This window comes from Elaeis guineensis, chromosome 13 (genome assembly GCF_000442705.2).
Source record: "Elaeis guineensis isolate ETL-2024a chromosome 13, EG11, whole genome shotgun sequence".
NCBI classification, from domain to species: Eukaryota; Viridiplantae; Streptophyta; class Magnoliopsida; order Arecales; family Arecaceae; genus Elaeis; species Elaeis guineensis.
The window spans coordinates 77659123-77678347 of NC_026005.2; the positions used below are offsets into that span (position 1 = coordinate 77659123).

At 38.6% G+C, this 19225-nt stretch overlaps 3 protein-coding genes across 4 annotated transcripts; 2 read left to right on the top strand and 1 right to left on the bottom strand.

The window, feature by feature from the left end:
- Nucleotides 1–4376: 4376 nt before the first annotated feature.
- Nucleotides 4377–9020, top strand: LOC105055840 (glycosyltransferase BC10). Its single transcript, XM_010937840.4, has 2 exons — nucleotides 4377–5175; nucleotides 8154–9020. The coding sequence occupies exons 1-2, from the start codon at nucleotides 4630–4632 to the stop codon at nucleotides 8793–8795; spliced, it is 1188 nt and encodes a 395-aa protein (XP_010936142.1). The 5' UTR covers nucleotides 4377–4629; the 3' UTR covers nucleotides 8796–9020.
- A 552-nt stretch (nucleotides 9021–9572) lies between these two features.
- On the top strand, nucleotides 9573–10770 carry LOC105055838 (uncharacterized). Its single transcript, XM_010937836.4, has 3 exons — nucleotides 9573–9813; nucleotides 10018–10064; nucleotides 10170–10770. The coding sequence occupies exons 1-3, from the start codon at nucleotides 9621–9623 to the stop codon at nucleotides 10305–10307; spliced, it is 378 nt and encodes a 125-aa protein (XP_010936138.2). The 5' UTR covers nucleotides 9573–9620; the 3' UTR covers nucleotides 10308–10770.
- On the bottom strand, nucleotides 10638–15727 carry LOC140853219 (heptahelical transmembrane protein ADIPOR3-like). 2 transcript variants are annotated; one of them, XM_073247379.1, is made up of 4 exons: nucleotides 15590–15727; nucleotides 15170–15424; nucleotides 12091–12403; nucleotides 10638–11544 (listed from the first exon to the last, which is right to left on the bottom strand). In XM_073247379.1, exons 2-4 carry the CDS (start codon nucleotides 15415–15417, stop codon nucleotides 10891–10893), a joined length of 1215 nt encoding a protein of 404 aa, XP_073103480.1. In that variant the 5' UTR covers nucleotides 15418–15424; nucleotides 15590–15727; the 3' UTR covers nucleotides 10638–10890. The 2 variants fall into 2 exon arrangements, with proteins under 2 accessions (XP_073103480.1, XP_073103479.1); XM_073247378.1 differs by having other exon boundaries at nucleotides 15549–15698.
- Nucleotides 15728–19225: the final 3498 nt, after the last annotated feature.

Here is a 19225-nt window from a genome sequence, read left to right on the forward strand (position 1 = left end):
TAGATTTAACATACAAATATATATCTCATATATGTATGTAAAATTTAGATCTAAACTAAAATTCAGATCATAACATGATATCATATATCTCATATATAAATCATGAATTATATTAAAAATAATTTTTTAACTTAAATATGCAATCGTATATCTCATATATGAATTATGAATTCAGTTAAATAAAATTTTAGATTTATGCATGTATCTACATATCACATAATTAAGAACTAAAAACTATTCTAGAATAAAATATAGATCTATACATACTTTTACATATCAACTATATATTTTAAAAATTAAATTTAAAATAAATTTTAGATTTAATATACTCATCTATATATCTCATATATCAAGAAAAAAATCAGATTTTGAAATTCTTTTCAAAACATGTATGTCAAGTTTATGTATATGAAATCCGTGGCTCTGATATCACTGTTGAAATTTTAATATCGGGGCATGTATGTATATTTCAATTTTTTTTTTCTAAACATTATAGTAAAGTAGAAGATTAAAATATCTTTTAATCTACATCATGTATATATAAAATATAAACCACTAGGATCTACTTCATATGTTGAAATTGAATACATGTTGAATTTGAATATGTGATCGAATCACATATCTGTTTCATAATTTCTTTCTTCAAATTTAGACCTGACAGAGAAGAGGCTCTCTCTTAGTTATGTAAGTATCTGACCTCTACGGATATCCACTTAGGATCAGTCTGAAACAGCCTTCTTTGATATTGATTTTTTTCTCTAAAAAAAATCAACCTACGAATCTGAACGAAGTCTGAATTGCGATCAACTCTTTGATCATTTTCTTGATCTTCTTCTTCTTCTCTTCTTCTCTTGCTTTCTTCTCTAGATTATGCAGCAACCAGAGACTAGAAATCAGCAAGGAATATGAGACACCCAAACACCTTTGGGCGTTGAGGATGGAGGATGCCCAAGCTTGGGCGTTGGATCTCCAAGGGAGAAGAAAGGGAGAAGAGAAAGAGGGGGCATGGGCTCTTCAAGGGAGGCGTGGGGTTGCTGGTTGAAGTATCTAGAGATCTTAGGGAAGGTCTTTTTAAATAGGTATAAAGTTTGAATCCAATTCAAAACCAAACAACCACTTAATATAAGTCCTACTTGCATTAGAAATCCTTATTCCTTTAGTTATTTGACTCCCTTTAGGAGATCCTTTAGGTGCCAACTATTAGAGCCTTTGCACCCACAAAAATATACCCAACATGACATCTATGGGATGCCCCATAATGGTTCCACATGCGCTCTAATAGGTGGACACGTTCAATTTGATCAAATCAAGTGGCGCCCTATAAAAACTATCAAGAAAATTAATTAAGGACTTGAATCCTTAATTTATTTGATCCAAAATCTTAGGCACCCAACAATTGGAGCCTAATGAATTTAATTTATTTAGATTATTAGTAGGTAATTAAATTTAAATTAATCTTACCAAATAAGAAATTCAAATGTAAAGAAAAATTTGGGTCTAACCATGTACTAGCAAAGTTACCCTGAACCCAATAGAATTTTTCTAAATCTAATTGAGACTTCATAAGCTCAATTGCTTATTCCAGATCTAATCTCTTTATTGTGTGACTCCATTGATTCAATTCTATCTGATAGTGAGATATACAATGGTCTTTATCATTGTATCATTAAAAAATTTTTTAATGGATCGAAACAATTCTATTTTAACTTATCAAGAATTGTCGATCCTAAGCAATCCTAGTAAGCTCTTATAATCTATTAGTGATACCTAGTAGTATGTAATGACAACTCAGTAGAATCAAAAAAAATTTTAAGATGTAGTTTATGTGTAATTCAGTCCCTCTATCGTGAGTCCCGACTAGATGGTAGATCATGGATAAATCATCAAATCTCATCATCAGTCATATGATAGATTCGATCAGCTCAAATCCAATTGTGATCCTTATGAAATTTTTTTTTCATCAATCACATTACTGTGACCACAGACTCTCGGACTTAGTCTCTCAAATCTTATAGGACTACTCTTTTTTATCAAGATCGATAGATTTCATCTTGATGTGCATCCTACTCTTATAGTGGACCAATTATCACCAACATCCAGTACAAGGGCTTATTGAGATCATATTTATGCATCAGTCAAACTACAGTAGTCTTACTATGAGCAATCGTACCATCACAGATCAAAAGATCATTCACACAACTACAGCATCGAGACAATCACTAATGATCGAATAGAAATCCAAGTGATCTCTCGTATGGTCATGCTCAGTATTAGTTGTTCTCTAACAACAACCCACACTCGTCGCTCAGTGTCTCTACAATGTAGATCAGAGACTTATCTACCCTGAAGAAAGTGATCTGTGCATCAGTCTATCCGAATCAATCACCATCCTCATGATGATACTATGATCAGGAGTATTTAAGAATCAAATACATATCTTTAATTCTCAACACTTTGAGAATATGTATCGAAATATTAATTTCATAGACGATTCAAGGACACATTACTCTTGAATGAAAATTAAACTTATCATTTTATTGATCAAATCAATGTATTAAGTATAAAATTATGTTCTAGCTTTATTATAATGTATCAGCCATATTGACTTCTAGAACATACATCTAACACTCTAGCACCAATCTATTGCTGCAAGGCTCAATATCTGGAGTAGGATGAATTGAATCGAGTAAGGCTGGGCTAAAGTGATCCTTGCAACCTGATGAGAATTCCTTCAATCTACAAAATCAGTCAAAAAATCAAATGGAGATCCTCTGATTCTGAACCCTCCGATGCTTAAGTCAGTTTGAGCCTTGAAAACAGAGATAAAAAAGAGTTGAAGGGCATGAGAGATTGAGTGGAACAGAGAGAGAACTAGGTAGGAGCCAAAATTTTGATCTAATTTTCTACCAATAGAGTCTTTCCTAGTTTCAGAGAGCAGAACTTACCTATGAAGGATCCTTGATCCTCTATTTATAAAGTGGATGAGGAGGTCATTTTAGAGTTTGTTAGACCATTAGAGAAATTTGTTAGACGGTTAGAGAGCCACTTATAAGTGAGCTGGCGTACAGCTGCATATATGAGATGGGCATAAGATCGTGGCCAGCTATGGCTTGGTTGTAGAAACTACGGAGGACGTTCGCAGAACGACTAAGTCTGTCACTATAATAGTTCTCTTCGGTATATGACCGACATGAGATAGAGACGTCATAATAGTCATCCTAGATATAGGAGGCATCGAAGTTTAGATGGTCGGTAAATACCCAATCTGAATATTTTTTTATCAGTCGAGACGTCATTCGGATAGAATACAAGAGTGTCCTTCATTCAGTTTGGTAAAATACCGAGCTGAATCTACTAACTGTTAAATTGGTCTACTAGAATCTGGCACTTTGAGATTGTTATCTCTTTGATTTCATATGATGATGCCACGTGTCTTGAGGCTAGTTTAATACACTAACGTGGCTATGACAATGGTGTTGATGATAAGAGCATGATGGCATTAGTGATTGGAGTGATAGACTTATAGTGTTTGTTGATTATGGAGGTGGCAAGAACAATAGAGTATTGACGACTATGGTATTATAGCTGATATTAAGAGACATAAAGAATAGCAATAGAACTAAAGATGACAATTTATCATTCTAGTTCTACTTTAAGAATTTTACAAATGTTAAAATTAGAATTTTATTATAAAAAAAAAAAAGGAGGAAGGAAGAAAGCACATGCCTCATGTTTCAAAATCTGTCTTTTTTTTTTTTCAAAAAAAAGTATATGAAAAGATGGTAATGCAACAATGTTTCCAATGCAAAGGTGATAGTTCCGATCCTAATTAAAAGCAACAAAATGGTAATGTCAGTGAAATATTGACAATAGGTCATTATAATTTTTCATATCTTAATTCAAATTGCAGCATCCAAGATTCGAACTCAAAAATGACAATATTCTCAAAGATCTCTCCAAAAATAATACATGCTTGGACTTTACAGTAACTCACTGGTAGCTGAAGCGTTAATTGAAAGCTCAAATACAAACTTTGTTCTTGGCAACTCCTCAAATAATTAGGGTTTTTTTTTTGGATCTTCTTATGGCACCACACGGTATTATCCATTTTTTATATTTTTAAAATATTTTTTTGAAAACCAAAAATTTCCCATAGACCATTGGAACAAAAAGAGGTGAATAAAGAAAGTGATGCCCAACTGGGAAAGTGCATTTTTCTATCATGAGAATTTGAAATCAAATCTTAACGGTAATCCGAGCTAAAAACAAGAGGATTCATCCAGAGAACCGTTGATCATAGTTCGTTTCTTCGGGTAACTCGGCTCATGTAGGAAGGACGGACGAGTTACCGCCGTCTTTTTCTGGATATCAATCTCCGCATTTCTACTGCTTCCAAAAAAAGCGTTTCCGTCGCCGGATTACTACCAGTCCCGGCCCCACTCCGCCACTTCTCTCTCCCTTCTCTTGGTCTCTCCTGTCCCCATCCATTCGCCTCCAACTCCGATCTCCCCACGCACCTAACCTTCGAAAAAAATCCCTCCTTACCCCTCTCAGATCTGAGCCCCTTCTCCCATGAAGAGTAGGCTCCGGAATTCGACATTTCCTTTCCGAGATACAATCTAGGGTTTGATGCGTTTCCCCTTGATCCTTTCGGGTCTCCGAAAGATGCAGACGAGGGTGTCCTCGATGGAGGACATCAAGGATTCGTTGCAGAGGGCTCAGCCCAGGGCCGCCCCTCTGGTTCTGTTGAAGGTTTTTGTACTCTTCCTTGCTCTCGGCGTCGGGTTCTCGGTGCTTAGTATGTACATGACGAGGAATTTAAAGGTTCAAAATGTGGTCTTGCAAACGAAGGCCCGTTTCGAACCGTGCGTCGAGGAGCAGAGTCGTCTCGATTGGTGGATCAGGCCTCCATCCAACTTGATGCATAATATGAGCGATAAGGAGCTCCTTTGGCGGGCGTCATTCGTGCCGCTGGTGAACAAGTATCCCTTCAAAAGGGTACCCAAGATTGCGTTCATGTTCTTGACCAGAGGGCCGTTGCCGCTGTCTCCTCTGTGGGAGAAGTACTTCAAGGGGCATAAAGGGCTCTACTCGATCTATATCCATGCCCTGCCGTGGTACCAGGGGAACTTCACTTCAGACTCGGTATTCTATCGGAGGCAAATCCCCAGTAAGGTATCATTTATTACTATCGTTATTATTACTACTATTACTGCTGCTGCTGCTGCTACTACAGCTACTATTGCTACTCCTCCTCCATATATGCTAGTCTCGTAATTTTACATTAGAAAAACTTTTTCGCATTTTTCTGTCTATTAATTGTTTCATATTTTGGAAATTGCTCTTCATTTTGTGTTCTTCTGGTTTATTTATCAATAATGGATGTATACAGACAGGGAACAAAACTTATTAAGTATATTTGGACATGGCTATTTGATTTGGGCTTGCCATCGAAGGTCTATGGCAAGTGCTTTTGTTAAAAAAAAAAAAAGCATTTCTTTGCTTGGCCTTCACTCCATCACTCCATTCCTTCGACTCTTATAGCAGAACCCCTTCTATCTGAGGTCTTGAGGATCCCTTGGAGTATGCTATTAACCAGGTCTACCCAATTGTGTATACTCTATTACCTTCTGGTTAGCAAAGTGGCAACAATTGAAGATACATCTAATTTTGATGATTTAAAGCCACAATAGCTATTGTCAAATTTAAGTGTTGATGCCATTTGATTGCTAGCCAGAAGAGCATTTGTATTCTATCATTCTTCTTTTGTTTTGTTTATACTCATGATTTTGATTTGGAGCTTGCTTGCAAGATACATAATTAAAACCTTATGTCATTTCAGATAAGTGAAATTGTATTTCTACTGTTGAGTATAGTATTTGATTTTGGTGAAGTTTACCTTATTCTAACAAACTTGCTGAGGTCTTTTTTTTCCTTTTGGTACTACATTGTATTGTAGGTTTGATGCACCTATTGATAATAGCATAATTTTTGACAAAAATACATAGGGATATGTGGCTGCACCAAATTTTTAAGATTGCCATGTAGTAAAGTGGGGTACATCCTGCATCTGGTAAAAATTTATGGTTACAATGATTTAGCAGTGAATGTGCAATGGCATGATAAAAAAAATCATGACTTGGGGCAACCAATGTTGAGGACCAAACACATACCATGTGCTGTACATCAAACGTGAGGTGCGATGTTTTGGAGTTATTACTAAGATCTTTTTCAGTTTTTCTTGTGAACATCTGCAATTATATAATTTAGAGTATTTAGCCCGATATTATGCCCTACTGTGGAGCTTTCTCCCTGAGTGGAGTTTCATTCTTCTGCTGGATACATGAAAATAGAGCAACCTATCTACACCATATACATGTACGTGCAGTTTAGTGGCATGTGCAAGTACCGGTTGCTTTCCTTGTTGACCAGGCATCTGGAGAAAATATAGGCTTTGAAGTTTGCACCACATTTACTTCAGCTAGTATAGGATAGTTGCATATTTGATAATCTCCACTATGCCTTCGGCTATAACTTGAGACAGTCAGGACTTAGGAGTCTAATGACTCTATTTTGACCCAACCAACTACATTTGAGGTTGCTTGGGCCAAATGATCAAAATTGTTTCTGAGAAACTTTTTTTTTTCTGATCCATCAGTTGCCTTAGTCACAGATGTCCCTTCCCCCAACCCCCAATTCTTCCGCCAGCCCCTCAAATGTGTGAAACAGTATCTTTTTGTATTGGTCTTTAATCTTGACACATAGCTGATAAAAATATCTTTGACCTTGAGTTAGTGGCATCATATTCAAGTTACTGTAGATGAAATGCATTAAGGCTGAGCAAGTTAAAGGAGTGAAAAAAAGGTGCAAGGCTGAGTATTGGATTGATTTGAGGAGATGCAAATTGAGTATAAAGTAACAACTGAAAAAGAACTCTGATACTTTGTTACAACTATTTCAGAGGTTTTGGTATTATATCACTAGATTGTGGAAGTGAAGTGTGCCATGTAAAACAAAGCATTTTCTTGTTGTTATTGCTGCTAGAAGTTTTTGGTTGTTTGTAGGATACTTTTGTTTTTTTGAAAAGTAGATCTGGGCTTACATTGTTCTGACTGTGAATGGGTCATATGTTCTATGATCCATGAACCATATAAGTAGAAAAACAGTAGGTACAATGCTTGCATTTTTGTGTTGAATTGTATTGGGTTGTTAAATTTGTTCGCATTCAGGTTTTTCCAGTGCCTTTCAGAAGGGAACAACTGAAATGATGCTGTTTGTCTAGAGATTTTTTCTTTTTCATTCTCCTCATAAGTTTTAAGTGTTTGAACATTAAGCTAGCTGAAAGGTTGTTAGTTAAAGTCTCAACAGTCTCTTTTTGGTTTGATAACAGGAGGATTGACTATGATTCGAGATACTCCTGACAAATCAATTTCAGATTTTGATCATGGCTAGTTTTCATCTAGTACACATCTCATAGCTCTGTAAAGAGCAAAAAGTTCATTAGTTTATTAGTTTAGAAAGATGGTTTGCTAGCTGTAAGATTGCGGTTCGACTAGGGAGAAGTACACCCTCAATCCATCATCAAAAGAGCATCGTAAAATCCTATGCATCATTGTTATATATAAGCAGAATCCTCATAGAAGTACAGGACTGCATATCTATCAGCACCACAGGGCTTTCATCTTATAAAGGTGATTCACTAAAAGGGGAGGACAGGCCATTCATCTTTGATAATTTGATGACTATGACGGCTGGTGTTACTGTCAAGTAATTCTGGTAAGTTCAAAGGGTATAGAAGCATGAGTTAATTCTAAAATACTATAAGCTAGCAATTTTTATCTGTTTTATATTTGATCCATTCCAGGATGAATGAATTTGTAAGTGCTGGTGGTTGTTAATTTATCTGCAGAAGCATATTTGTTTTTTTCATGAAAATCTTGTAAAAGTATTTTTGGGTGGCATGACTAAGCATGGTGACTCTGTAATGTCTAACAATTCATCGTAGTTGTGTCAGTTGTGCATTACAAAGAAAGAAATGTGATTATCAGTGGAAAAGATGCTTTGGTACATTGATTGTTTTTATATATTCCAATTGTTGTCTGAATCATCTCCCTTCTTTATACCCTGTTATAACTTGGAGTTCTGGTCTGCAGGTATCCGAGTGGGGGCAGATGAGCATGTGCGATGCTGAGAGACGACTCCTTGCAAATGCTCTGTTAGATCTTTCAAATGAATGGTTTGTTCTGCTGTCTGAGTCTTGCATCCCACTATCTAACTTCAGCATCGCCTACAAACACTTGATGAGATCTAGGCACAGTTTTATTGGGGCTATGGATGATCCGGGACCTTATGGAAGAGGACGGTACAACTTGAACATGGCACCTGAGGTCAACATCACACAATGGCGTAAAGGCTCTCAGTGGTTTGCAGTTAGTCGGAAATCTGCAGTCAGTATAGTGAAAGATACCACGTACTATCCAAAGTTTGAAAACTTCTGCAAGCCAAATTGTTACGTGGATGAACACTACTTTCCTACCTTGCTCACCATTGAATCACCACATCTTCTGGCGAATAGAAGTATTACTTGGGTAGACTGGTCGAGGGGTGGTGCTCACCCAGCAACATTTGGGGGGGCTGATATTACGGAAACATTTATAAGGAGTATTCTTGAGGGCCATACTTGTTTATACAATAACCAGTCCACGTCACTTTGTCACCTCTTTGCTAGGAAGTTCGCTCCAAGTGCTTTGGAGCCTCTTCTACAGGTAGCACCCAAGATGCTTGGATTTGGTTAGGCAAGTGAAGATATGGATTCATAAGACCCTAGTCTTTCATTCTGCCATTATTGTGGCTCAGTTTTCAGGAGATCTGCTTGGGAATCATTCTTCTAGGAAATTAATAGACTTATTTCGGTAGTGAAACCCTTGAATATTTTTCCCCCTCGACCATTACCTTCTCATAATTCTTCCTCTGTATAGCAAAATACCAGGAATGGAACTCAAAATACTATTTGAATGGCAGGGTTTCATTTACATAATTCGCTAGCATGAAGCAATTATTTCTGCTCTATTTTGGTAGCTCCTGCATGTTCAATTTCCTGACTAGCGGTTATTTTAACATGCTTTTTATTTTGTGCTTAGTCTGATTGGGGCACATTATGTTGGCTTGTTGATTCTATGGTTATTGCATAAAATCTACAAGAACCGCTTACAAAGTGGGGTTCATAAAGATAATTTCCTAATGCGACCAAAGTGCTTTTTCGTTATGCCAAATAGATTGGATCAATTTAGTCAGTTAACTTCTAGAACATAATATTGATAAGGTAATGAACTCCACATGAAATATGTGAACCAAACTCTACTAGTCTGGTGCCTAATCTGAATGTGAGTTGTCCAAGATAAGCGCAGTCAAAGCTTCAATATCAGAGCCGAAAAAAAGATCACATTTGAAATAATATTGACGATATCAATGATTCCTTTTAGTCTTATCCATAAAGAATCTTGTGGCTCTGCTCGTGTGTGTGCATTCTAATTCCTGGAACCTAAGCATCTCCACCTCAAAGAGGGGGAAGGAAAACGGGGACCGGGGTTGAAAGAGGGAGTGGAACGAGTGATAGGTCCATGGCTCTGCCTCGGGGAACTCTCCTTCCAAAGAACAGGCCAGCTGCTTCTCCTGAGGGAGTGATCCATAGTCTCAGACACCTCGTTAAATTGGTTCAGGTAAAGGAAGTTAGAAGAAGGAGCCTATTGCCTTTGCTGGTATCAACAGCCACACTCCCCCAAGGCAACGACTCAAAGAATGCCCTTCTTCAAGGTATCCAATGCAATTTCCGAACTTTGCTCCTAGTGATACTTGCAGGGAGCAATATAACTTAGTGCTTGGTTGTTCGTTTCAGAATTGATGTTTCTTTTAATCTATATAAAATGTTATGATTATGGATCATAGAATGTGAAATACAATTGCAATTTAGCCAGAAAATTTGCTTGATGACGTAACTTAAATCTTTTATGCTGTCAGAGTATCTAAAGAGATCCAAAGAGAACAAAGCAAGAAATGACAAAGAGGTTAATGTTTCCTTATTTAAAATATTTTTTTTTAAAGAAGTAAATATATGAAGAAATCAACATGATGTTTGAATTGGTAACTTGCTGGTTTTTTTATTTCCTCAGAGACTAGATGATTACTACAAGCGGAACTACAAGGATTACTTTGAATTCTTTGAAGGTTCGGCGAGAGAGAAAAAAGAGGAGCTGCTTTCTGAATCTGAAAGGGCCATCCGTGCATGGCTTGAGAAGAACAAAAAATGATGGGGAGCAGCTGCCCCGGCACTTGATGTCGAGAGGACAAGCAACCACCAGGTGGTCATTTTGCAGTTGAATAATTTCCTAATGGTCACATGAGAATGCTGTGACTTTAGTTTGACTTTGACCAAGTACTGTCATAACTTACCTGGAGCAAGTCTTGAAGGAATATAACTTTTGTAGCATGCTCAAGGCTTTCCATCCAGAAGGCGCAAACAGCTTTTTGCCAAACGTGGATATATGCAACATCTATTTCTATTTACCATTCACAGAAGATGGATTACACCACAGACACATTTTTAAAGTAATACTGAGAACTAGATACTATTTGGATCATTTAACCAAATTCTCATGCATATCAGAACTAACCAACAGGCATGATGTTCTTCCTGTTGTATTCCAGAAGACGTGCTGATACATTGTACAATGAGAAGCTTGAATTCTTTGATAATTTTCAGATTTGCTAAAATTGCTAGTGGGAAAATACTTGACTTGAGCCCTGCCACAAGAATACATTTTGTAGCCTACAAGCTCATGGGGAGCTACTACAAGGATATCCATTTATTGCTTAATGTCTCATACAGCAATGCTAGCATCCTTCCATATCTCTCCATTTTAGGTACACCAGCCCTGCCTGGTAGTGTATGTAAGCCCCGGCGACGACTAGCACATGGAAGAGCTGGTGACTATGCCCGGCGATGTCAAATTTTCCAGGCATCCAGCGCTCTGGAATTCTTGTGGCATATACCAGCGCCCCTAATCCATATGAAAGCCCCATCAACACCTCATATCCAGTTGTGTGAATTGCCTCTGGTTGATTCCAGAAAACTGCCAACTTGTGCAACACAGGCACCACCCCCGATATGCCCATGCCAAAAAATAGACTTGCCCTTATAACCCGGAACTCTGGGCTTTGGAAGACTTCAAAGAGCGAGCCACAGATGGTGGCTACACCAAGAACGGTTATGAAACCGAGGTAGAGGTTGCAGAAGAAAGGGTTGCACATGAAAGAGTAGTACACCATGGGGTAGAAGGATGTTGTGATGAGGGCAGCAATCCCAGCATAGTCGAGGCGCAGCATTATGTATGCAACCCGCCGGGAGTGGCACGATAGAAGGTGGCATGCACTGCTGGCAAGAAGGCAAAACATGGCTCCACCTAAAAAGGCAAAAAACGGCCAACGTGGAATTGGCCTTACTAGCAGTGGCGCTATCATGTTAGCCATGTCATCTTTAAAGCTCCACTGCACATCCATCATATGATGGGCTTTAAGTTAGTGTTGTGGTAATAATTCAAGAAAGAATGACTCTAACATGACACTGACTAAAGGTTTGAATTAAATATAACTGTAACAGACTGATAACTATAAAACCACTTAAATATACTGGATACAACAGCAATAACAGGGTCAATAAATTTGGAACTTGCTGAAGACTAGGTGTTTCTGTCTTATATTTCAAGTCTGATATCTAGTCCAAAAAAGAAAGGAGGAGGAGGAAGAAGAAAGAAAGATATCCAAAATTTGTTTATCTATTTGGTAATGGGAAGAGTATATATAATATTTAATATAATGTTTGTCTTCATACCCGCAAATGAAGTTAAGTGGAAAAGCATAGCTAACTGCAGAACCAATATGCTCATCAACTTAGGGAAAACAAATACATTTTTAGAATTTTAAAAAGTTCTATTATGTCACTGAACATGCTATATTAAGACAAATTTCAGAAAAGAAATGTAATATGCTAGCAGAAAATTGAATAAGACAGTGGGTGTCTGCAAGAGCACATACATTTGTCTGATTTGTGTGGCTAAATCTCTGAGGCAAACAATTTGACAGAAGTTCCAGAAGGTGCAAGCGGGGTAGAGATGGAAACATGTCCATAGAAGCCAAGGAGGTCTTCAATTCATCTTTTAATCTTTGCAAATCAGGTAGGTGAGGCAAAGAAGGAAGACAAGCCATAATTTCTGATTGGATCTTTTGTAAATGAGCTTTTTTTAGTGCATCTGGCAAATGTTGCAATGACTGGAGATCTACCACCTGTGGAACCTTCATTGCAGTGTATATGGTCAAAGCAAGAAACAGAAAGAACCCGATCAAGTGCCTGAATCATTAATGGGAATAGTGTGAGTAACAAACACAAGCTTTAATGAGTCACTATAATAAATCACATATAGTTGGTCAGACCGTATAGATCAAAGTTTTGAAACAACTAAGCTCCACAACATAAGCAAAGAAGAGAGGTAGATAAGACAGGCTTCCTCAAAGTCTTATAATACATGATAATGGAATTTGTAGAGATTAGTAGCTATAGGTATCAGGAATTTAAATAGGACTTCTGAAAGCTTCCAACCATTTGCTAGTTTCTGAACAAGTCCAAATTCATTGTTGTTCACGAAAGATTAATCTTAGATTTCCCTTTGTAAAATTCAATGGCTTCAGTCCCTTGTTGACACTACATTTGCAAAAACTTAATTACATAATCATGATCCTTTTTTATTTAAAAAATAGACATTTTGAAGCCAGTTTGCAATGTTTCATAGCCAAAAATTTGAACTTTTAAAGACAATCCTCTTTCTTGAGTGAACTATAGATATCCAATGTTAGCATTACTGCACTTAAGCATGATTATTTTGGTCTTAAAAATTTGAAACTATAAAGTTGGATTTATCTAGAAGATGTTTGGCCGCTAGAAAAGGGGCCTAAATGGAAGATATATGCTTAGAGGAAGAGAAATTCTACATGATGAAATTTTTTGAGCATTTCATGAAATTTTATGGTTACACCAGAAGACACTATTTATAGAATCCCATTTCTGTTTCTCCAAAAGACAATATAATGCAATTTCTCTAGTATGTCCAATACAAATAAAGAAAAGAATAATGAACATAGAAAAATACGATACTTCAAGAAGAGTAGGAAGCATGAGAAAGTGGAGAAGGGGATAGTCTCGGATCTATCAAATAAGAAACACATGGGAGTCCAAGCAAAAGCAGAATGAATCCATGAAAGATCAAATCCTGAGGATCGACTGGCCTCTACATGTATGGGTTAAACTTATGCCAGCTCCAAGGAACAAAGATAAATATCAACCCTTGTTTGATTTGACTAATGGAAAGTTTCTTTTGAAGAAAAGCAATATCAAACAATCTACAAAAACCAAATATGAGTTACATCCTACAAGACGGCTCATCTAACCCCAACTAGAGAGAAATTATGAAAAACATCCTTGAAATATAAGAAGCCAACCTCTTCTAATCTCGTCTAAGACCGTCACAGATTGGCAATTTGTTGATACTAGTACTGAAAGAGATTTGTTGCAAAATTTCGCTCTCTAATTCATTGTCTATGGTTCCTCCTTGAATCATGAAGATCTGATCCATGAACCCAAATAGCACTTTGCAGCAACAAAATCAGCACAAAGCTTTCCGTAATGCAAAATTCATCCCCATTCTCTTAGAAACACTGAATTGCCTTGTAATCTGTACTGCAGCATATGAGTGCTGTTTCGTTTACATAAGCAGATCTTGGCAAGAATCCTGATTCACAAACCCATCATTAAAACTTATTATTATTATTATTATAAAGCCATCTTTGGATCAATCCCAACCTTTTCAAACTCTAGATATTTAATCCTCCATCAAAGTTATATTGACTATGGTAAAAGCATGGATAGGGGTGAAAGTAGTATGGATATTATCAATTCGGATCTATTTTCGTATCCGAATCAATCCGAATATGGATAGAAATTTGAGGATCTGACTAATATCCGTATCCATATCCATCAAAGAAAAATGAATATGGATATTGACAGACAACTATCCGATCCGTATCCGAATATCCGAATCTACATATAATCCTATATAATTTTATATAACAATTATTAATTTTTAAGAGAAATATACAACCATATAAACCTGTTATTAACTTGATTTATCATCTATTTAGTAATATTTTTGATTATATAGTCATAAAGTCTAATAATCCACGTAATATCTATAATTATATCCATCCTTCTAGTATCCGAAATGTATCCATATCCGTTTAAAACGAATATGGATATGAATTTTTGCATCCGAATAATATCCATATCCGTATTTGCATTCGTCAGACAAAATAAATACGGATATGAATATGATGATATCCGATCTGTATCCGATCTGGTTTCAGCCCTAAGCATGGACCATGATACAACAACAACCTCTTAAATCTTAATCATACTAAAACCCATAAATCGTAAAGGGATTGCTACATGCTAAGTTTTCTCTTTCATAAATCGTAAAGCAAGATAAAATTCTGACTCGGGGGATTATGGTAAAGGGATTAAATTGCAGACCTTTTGCAGCAATCAGTATAGGTGCACAATATAGTATTTTAGGCTTGCATATATACATCAGGCCCTTCAGATTATGTCGGGCGACCATCATCTGAATTAACAAATTGGTTGGATCAATGAAACTAAGATTTTTTAAAGAAACATAAATTATATGCATGCATGTATCTAGACAATAATTTTCCCTTTGCTCCCAATCTAAAGCTGTCCGTAATCATGTGATATCTTTCTCTTCACACCAGACACCAATTCAAAATTTATTAATTTTCCGTACAGAACAATCGTTTCCTAACAAGAGAGAAGGAACCTAACCCGATCCACCAGCCCAGATGGAAACATCAACAGTGAGAGGAAACCTTAATTGGAAAAACACAGCTAGAGGGCGAATAAACAAGAAATTCGACGAAAAAGATCCAATCTTGGGTGCATAGACAAAGGAGAAACAAAAAAAAAAAAAAAAAAACCGATCTTTGGCAAATCAACAGAGGGATTCATCAGGAAAAATCCGATCTTTGATATATTGAGAGAGATTCTTACGTCCAAACATTGAGGGTCTCGTTGTGGATGGTGAAGATGCTGAGTAGGGTCTGCTTCAGGGGCCATTCAGCCCGGTAGTAGCGCAATATGTACTCGTTGTCCTTGAGATAGACGGGCAACGAATGGTACTCCACCAGCTGGTACTTCACCCGCTTCCAGAGCCTCCTCCCCTTGCCTTCCTTCCCTCCGGAGAAGCTCTCGAACTGGTCCGAATAGGCTCCGACGAACGGTGGCTCCGCGCCCTCCATCACCCCCCTAAAAACCACCAGAAAAAAAAAGGAAGAAAAAAAAGCTCTCTCAGAAAGGAGGAGACGGAGATGGAGAGAGCCCCAAAAGCACCGACAGAAAAGGGGAGGAAGCCTCGAGGCTCGTGTCTCACCGTCTAAATATAGAAACGCGAAACGGAGAGAGAGAGCGCACCGTTTATACTTAGAACGAACAAATCGATGGGAGCCGGAGAGGTTGGTAGGCGAAGGAGACGTCTCCGCCTTTAGAAAGCTCCAAAAAATATCAAAAAGCTTTCGGTTCTCGACGAGAGACTGAAAGTTTCTAGAGAGAGAACTCTAGACAGAGAAAGAGATGAGAACCGTTCGGGGTTCTATAAATAATATTATTATATTATGTGATAGATATCGAGGTCATATTTGCCGCTCGATTCCCGTCCCGGGGGGCGGAGGTTCCGTCGCGGAGGAAAGACCTGACGGGGATCGCGATGATCCAACCCCATCACGCACCCGAGCTTGTCGAAACTTTAGATTAGCTCCACAGCTCGTCGGAGCAGCTGCTTGTCCGATTCAGCCTTGGCCGCACATCCCACGCCAAGATGCATGATCGGAGGCTTGTTTCACCCATCTGAGTGCCTGTAGTGAGACCGATATTGCAGCGGACCATCAAGATCCGACGACGGGTGGACCCAGGCCCGCCCACGTATGGGTCGTTGCTTTCTCTGGAAGAAAGCGCGTTGTAGAAAAGAGCTTACACTGGTCGCAGGTGTTGCACACGTGCATCCGAGTCGAGCCCGAATGACATGAACACGAAATCATGAACACGCCCGGACCTCGATAACCCTTTGCAGTGTTTTGAGTACGTTTGAGAATATGATTGGGTGAAAAGGCTGAATCCTGGATGAAAGGAGCAGCTTGGGAGAAAAAGGAGGTGCACACTGGCTGTGTCCACATGCCGTGGAGTTTTGAATTTTTTTTTTTTTTTTTGGTGAGAAGCGTTTTGAAATTTTCTTCCGGGAGTTTATTTTACACGTTAGCGGTTCCCTTGTGATTGGGGCAACCGGTCCTTTGATTTAGTGCCGATTTCCACTTGGTCCGTACCTATTTAGCAATTTTTCCATGTTTAGCCGGGGTAGATGATTGGGCAATATTTTTTGCAAAGTCAGTTCCCACACATGACAGTATCTGTTTCAGAAATTTTCGAGCAGCCCGGGGATTAGATATAAAATAGTGGTTGAATCATCGGTGTTGCAGCCCGTCTCCGACGAAATAGTCGGCCGAAAGCCAAGCTATTGCATCTTAATATCGAACGATAAAAAATCTACAAAATAAATCCACTTGTCAGTAGGTGTTCGACAGGAGACTTTTCGATGCTTAAGTTAGTCGGAGAAAGAGAACAGCTAAAGAGACAAAATTAGATCTCAAAAACTTATCACTAGCCAAAGAGTGCTTATCTAGTCCTCCATGACTTATCCTTTTTTATAATACAAAGAGAGCCGTTACAATATAACTCTCATCCTTGAATACTCGGACATGGGAGTTATGACATTTAGTGAGCAGTTACCTCATTAACTAGCATTAAGGTCGAGTAATGGACTGCTCGTGGGTGACTATTGCGCTCTACATTTACATGTAGTTAATATCTGCATCGAATAACCATCATCGATTCGGATAGTCGGTATTGCACCGAGGAAGTAGTCGGCTATACGTCGAATATCCTCAGCTTATCGTAGGTTGCATGTTGAACCAAACCGATTAGATACCAATTTGATTAAGTCTATTGCTTTTAGTCGATGGTCAAATATTATCGATCTTAGTCGGCCGAACGTCGATTAGGACGAGCCTTGTTGATCCAGATCGGGTTGAATTATGGCAACTCAACTGGTGCAAGGCACTTGGTCGATTGGGAAGCGAGGAAGAAGGCTAGTCGGCTAAGTGACAAGGATCTACCTCAACACTTGTTCCTCAACTCTCGAGTCCGATTCTGCAATTTTAATTGCACAAAAGAGTTAGTCGCTGTGTAGATCCGAATTGCTTTTTCGACAATCAGCCACTTTGTCGTTTTATTGAGTGAACTGTCATTTTGTCATTTTGTAGAATATGTGACGGCTTTTGTCGCATCGCAGGTCGTGCACCATTAAATACCACAGCGCTCGAGATGATATTTCGACTGATTTAGCACGATCTCGATGGTGGTGTGTTGAAAAGCTGGAATGATGGTCGGTCAAGATTTCTGTCACGTGTTGAAATCTCCGAGGAAGATGTAATTTTCTGCATCGATCGTGACCGTTGAAAGATTCTATAAATAGAGATCATCTTCTCTTCAGTATTTCTTCAGATTCCAGTGCCTTCGTTCTCCAGTCCCTGAGTTTCTGTCCTCCAGTAGAGTTTAGGGTCCCTAGATGGTTTAGGCTCTATCACCATCGGCCATCTCCTTCTTCATCGGTCTTCGTCGTTGTCGGTCTTTCCCAAAGGATAAACCTCTTTCCATCTTCTCTTCTTTTAGGTTTCTGTTTTGCTCTTTCCTTTTAAGAAATGATTTCTTCTGGTAGAGAGTTAGGAGACGAGAACGTGATGGGAGACCAAAGTTCTCGAACTCCAACTATTCGAAGAGAGATTGAGGAAGTTCCTCAGGATGATCCTGGAGATGCATCTTCTCGATAGGGTCATTCCGATCCTGAAGAGTCGGAAGAGTAGCCAGCTCTCGAAAATCTTCTCGGACCTCTCGTTGAGAGATCCAAATTGTCTTAGGCCACTATCGACCGACTAAGGGATCATTATTATATCCTTAGTCAGTATCGACTGATGACGCCCGATGAAGAAGGTCGGATGTTCGTCCTCCAAACAGGTACATTACCATCTACGAGGAGCTCCTTTGTTTGGGACTCTGATCCCTCTTCATCTTTTTTTCATCAATATTCATGACCTGTATAATATAGTTCCTATCCAGCTCACCCCAATTTCTTTAGGATTTTATCTTCTTTTGTTATTCTCTGTCATCTTTTTTGATTTGAGCACCGAATCTCTCTTTTTTGGGCTCTTTTATGTTGAAAAAAACATCCTAGGAAACGAGGGTGGTGGTTCTTTGGTCCTCAGTCCAAATGTCAATTTATCATCAGGCTTTCTTCTTCTATCCACAGATGAAAGAATAAATTCTTTTAAGAAGGTCAAGAACTATACAACCGATTGTTTGATGTGCAGGTTCCTCCGTAGTGGGAGCTCCTCAAGGAGTAATCATTGTATGATGCTGGGATAAGCCCAATGAGCCACTTAGGTAGATTTCCTTCAATAGATTTCAGTAGTTCTTTTCTTTTCTTGCCTTGTGACTAACTTGTTTTTGCTGTTGTCTTGTAGGCATGAGGATCTCGGCCAAATTCCTCTGACGTGCTGTGAAGAAGAAGCCAAGATCCGGACCTGATGGATCTTCTCGACCAATGAAGAAGTTGAGAGAAGGATCTCCTCCTCGGGTGTCAAGGAGTACACGATCTCCGTTGACGCCCGACCATCATTGGAGCAATCTTCACTACCACCTCTTGTCAAAGTCATCCCTATTGACAAGGACATCATCGTCATCGAGGCCCTAACCAGATCAGTTATCACGGTCTAAGCTTTGCCGGCTCAAGCCGGAATGGATGGCAATCGAGTACTTGGTTGGGGGGATGCCGACAAGGGGAAGGCTCTGATGCCTCCAGCCTTCACCGTCGATACGGTTTCGATACTTCTTTCGGAGAGGCCACCATCACCCTTGGGATGCACATCAAGGCCACTGATCAGGCACTCCAAGATCGTCGACTCACTGAGAAGTTGATGAAAATGGTGATGTTACCCACAG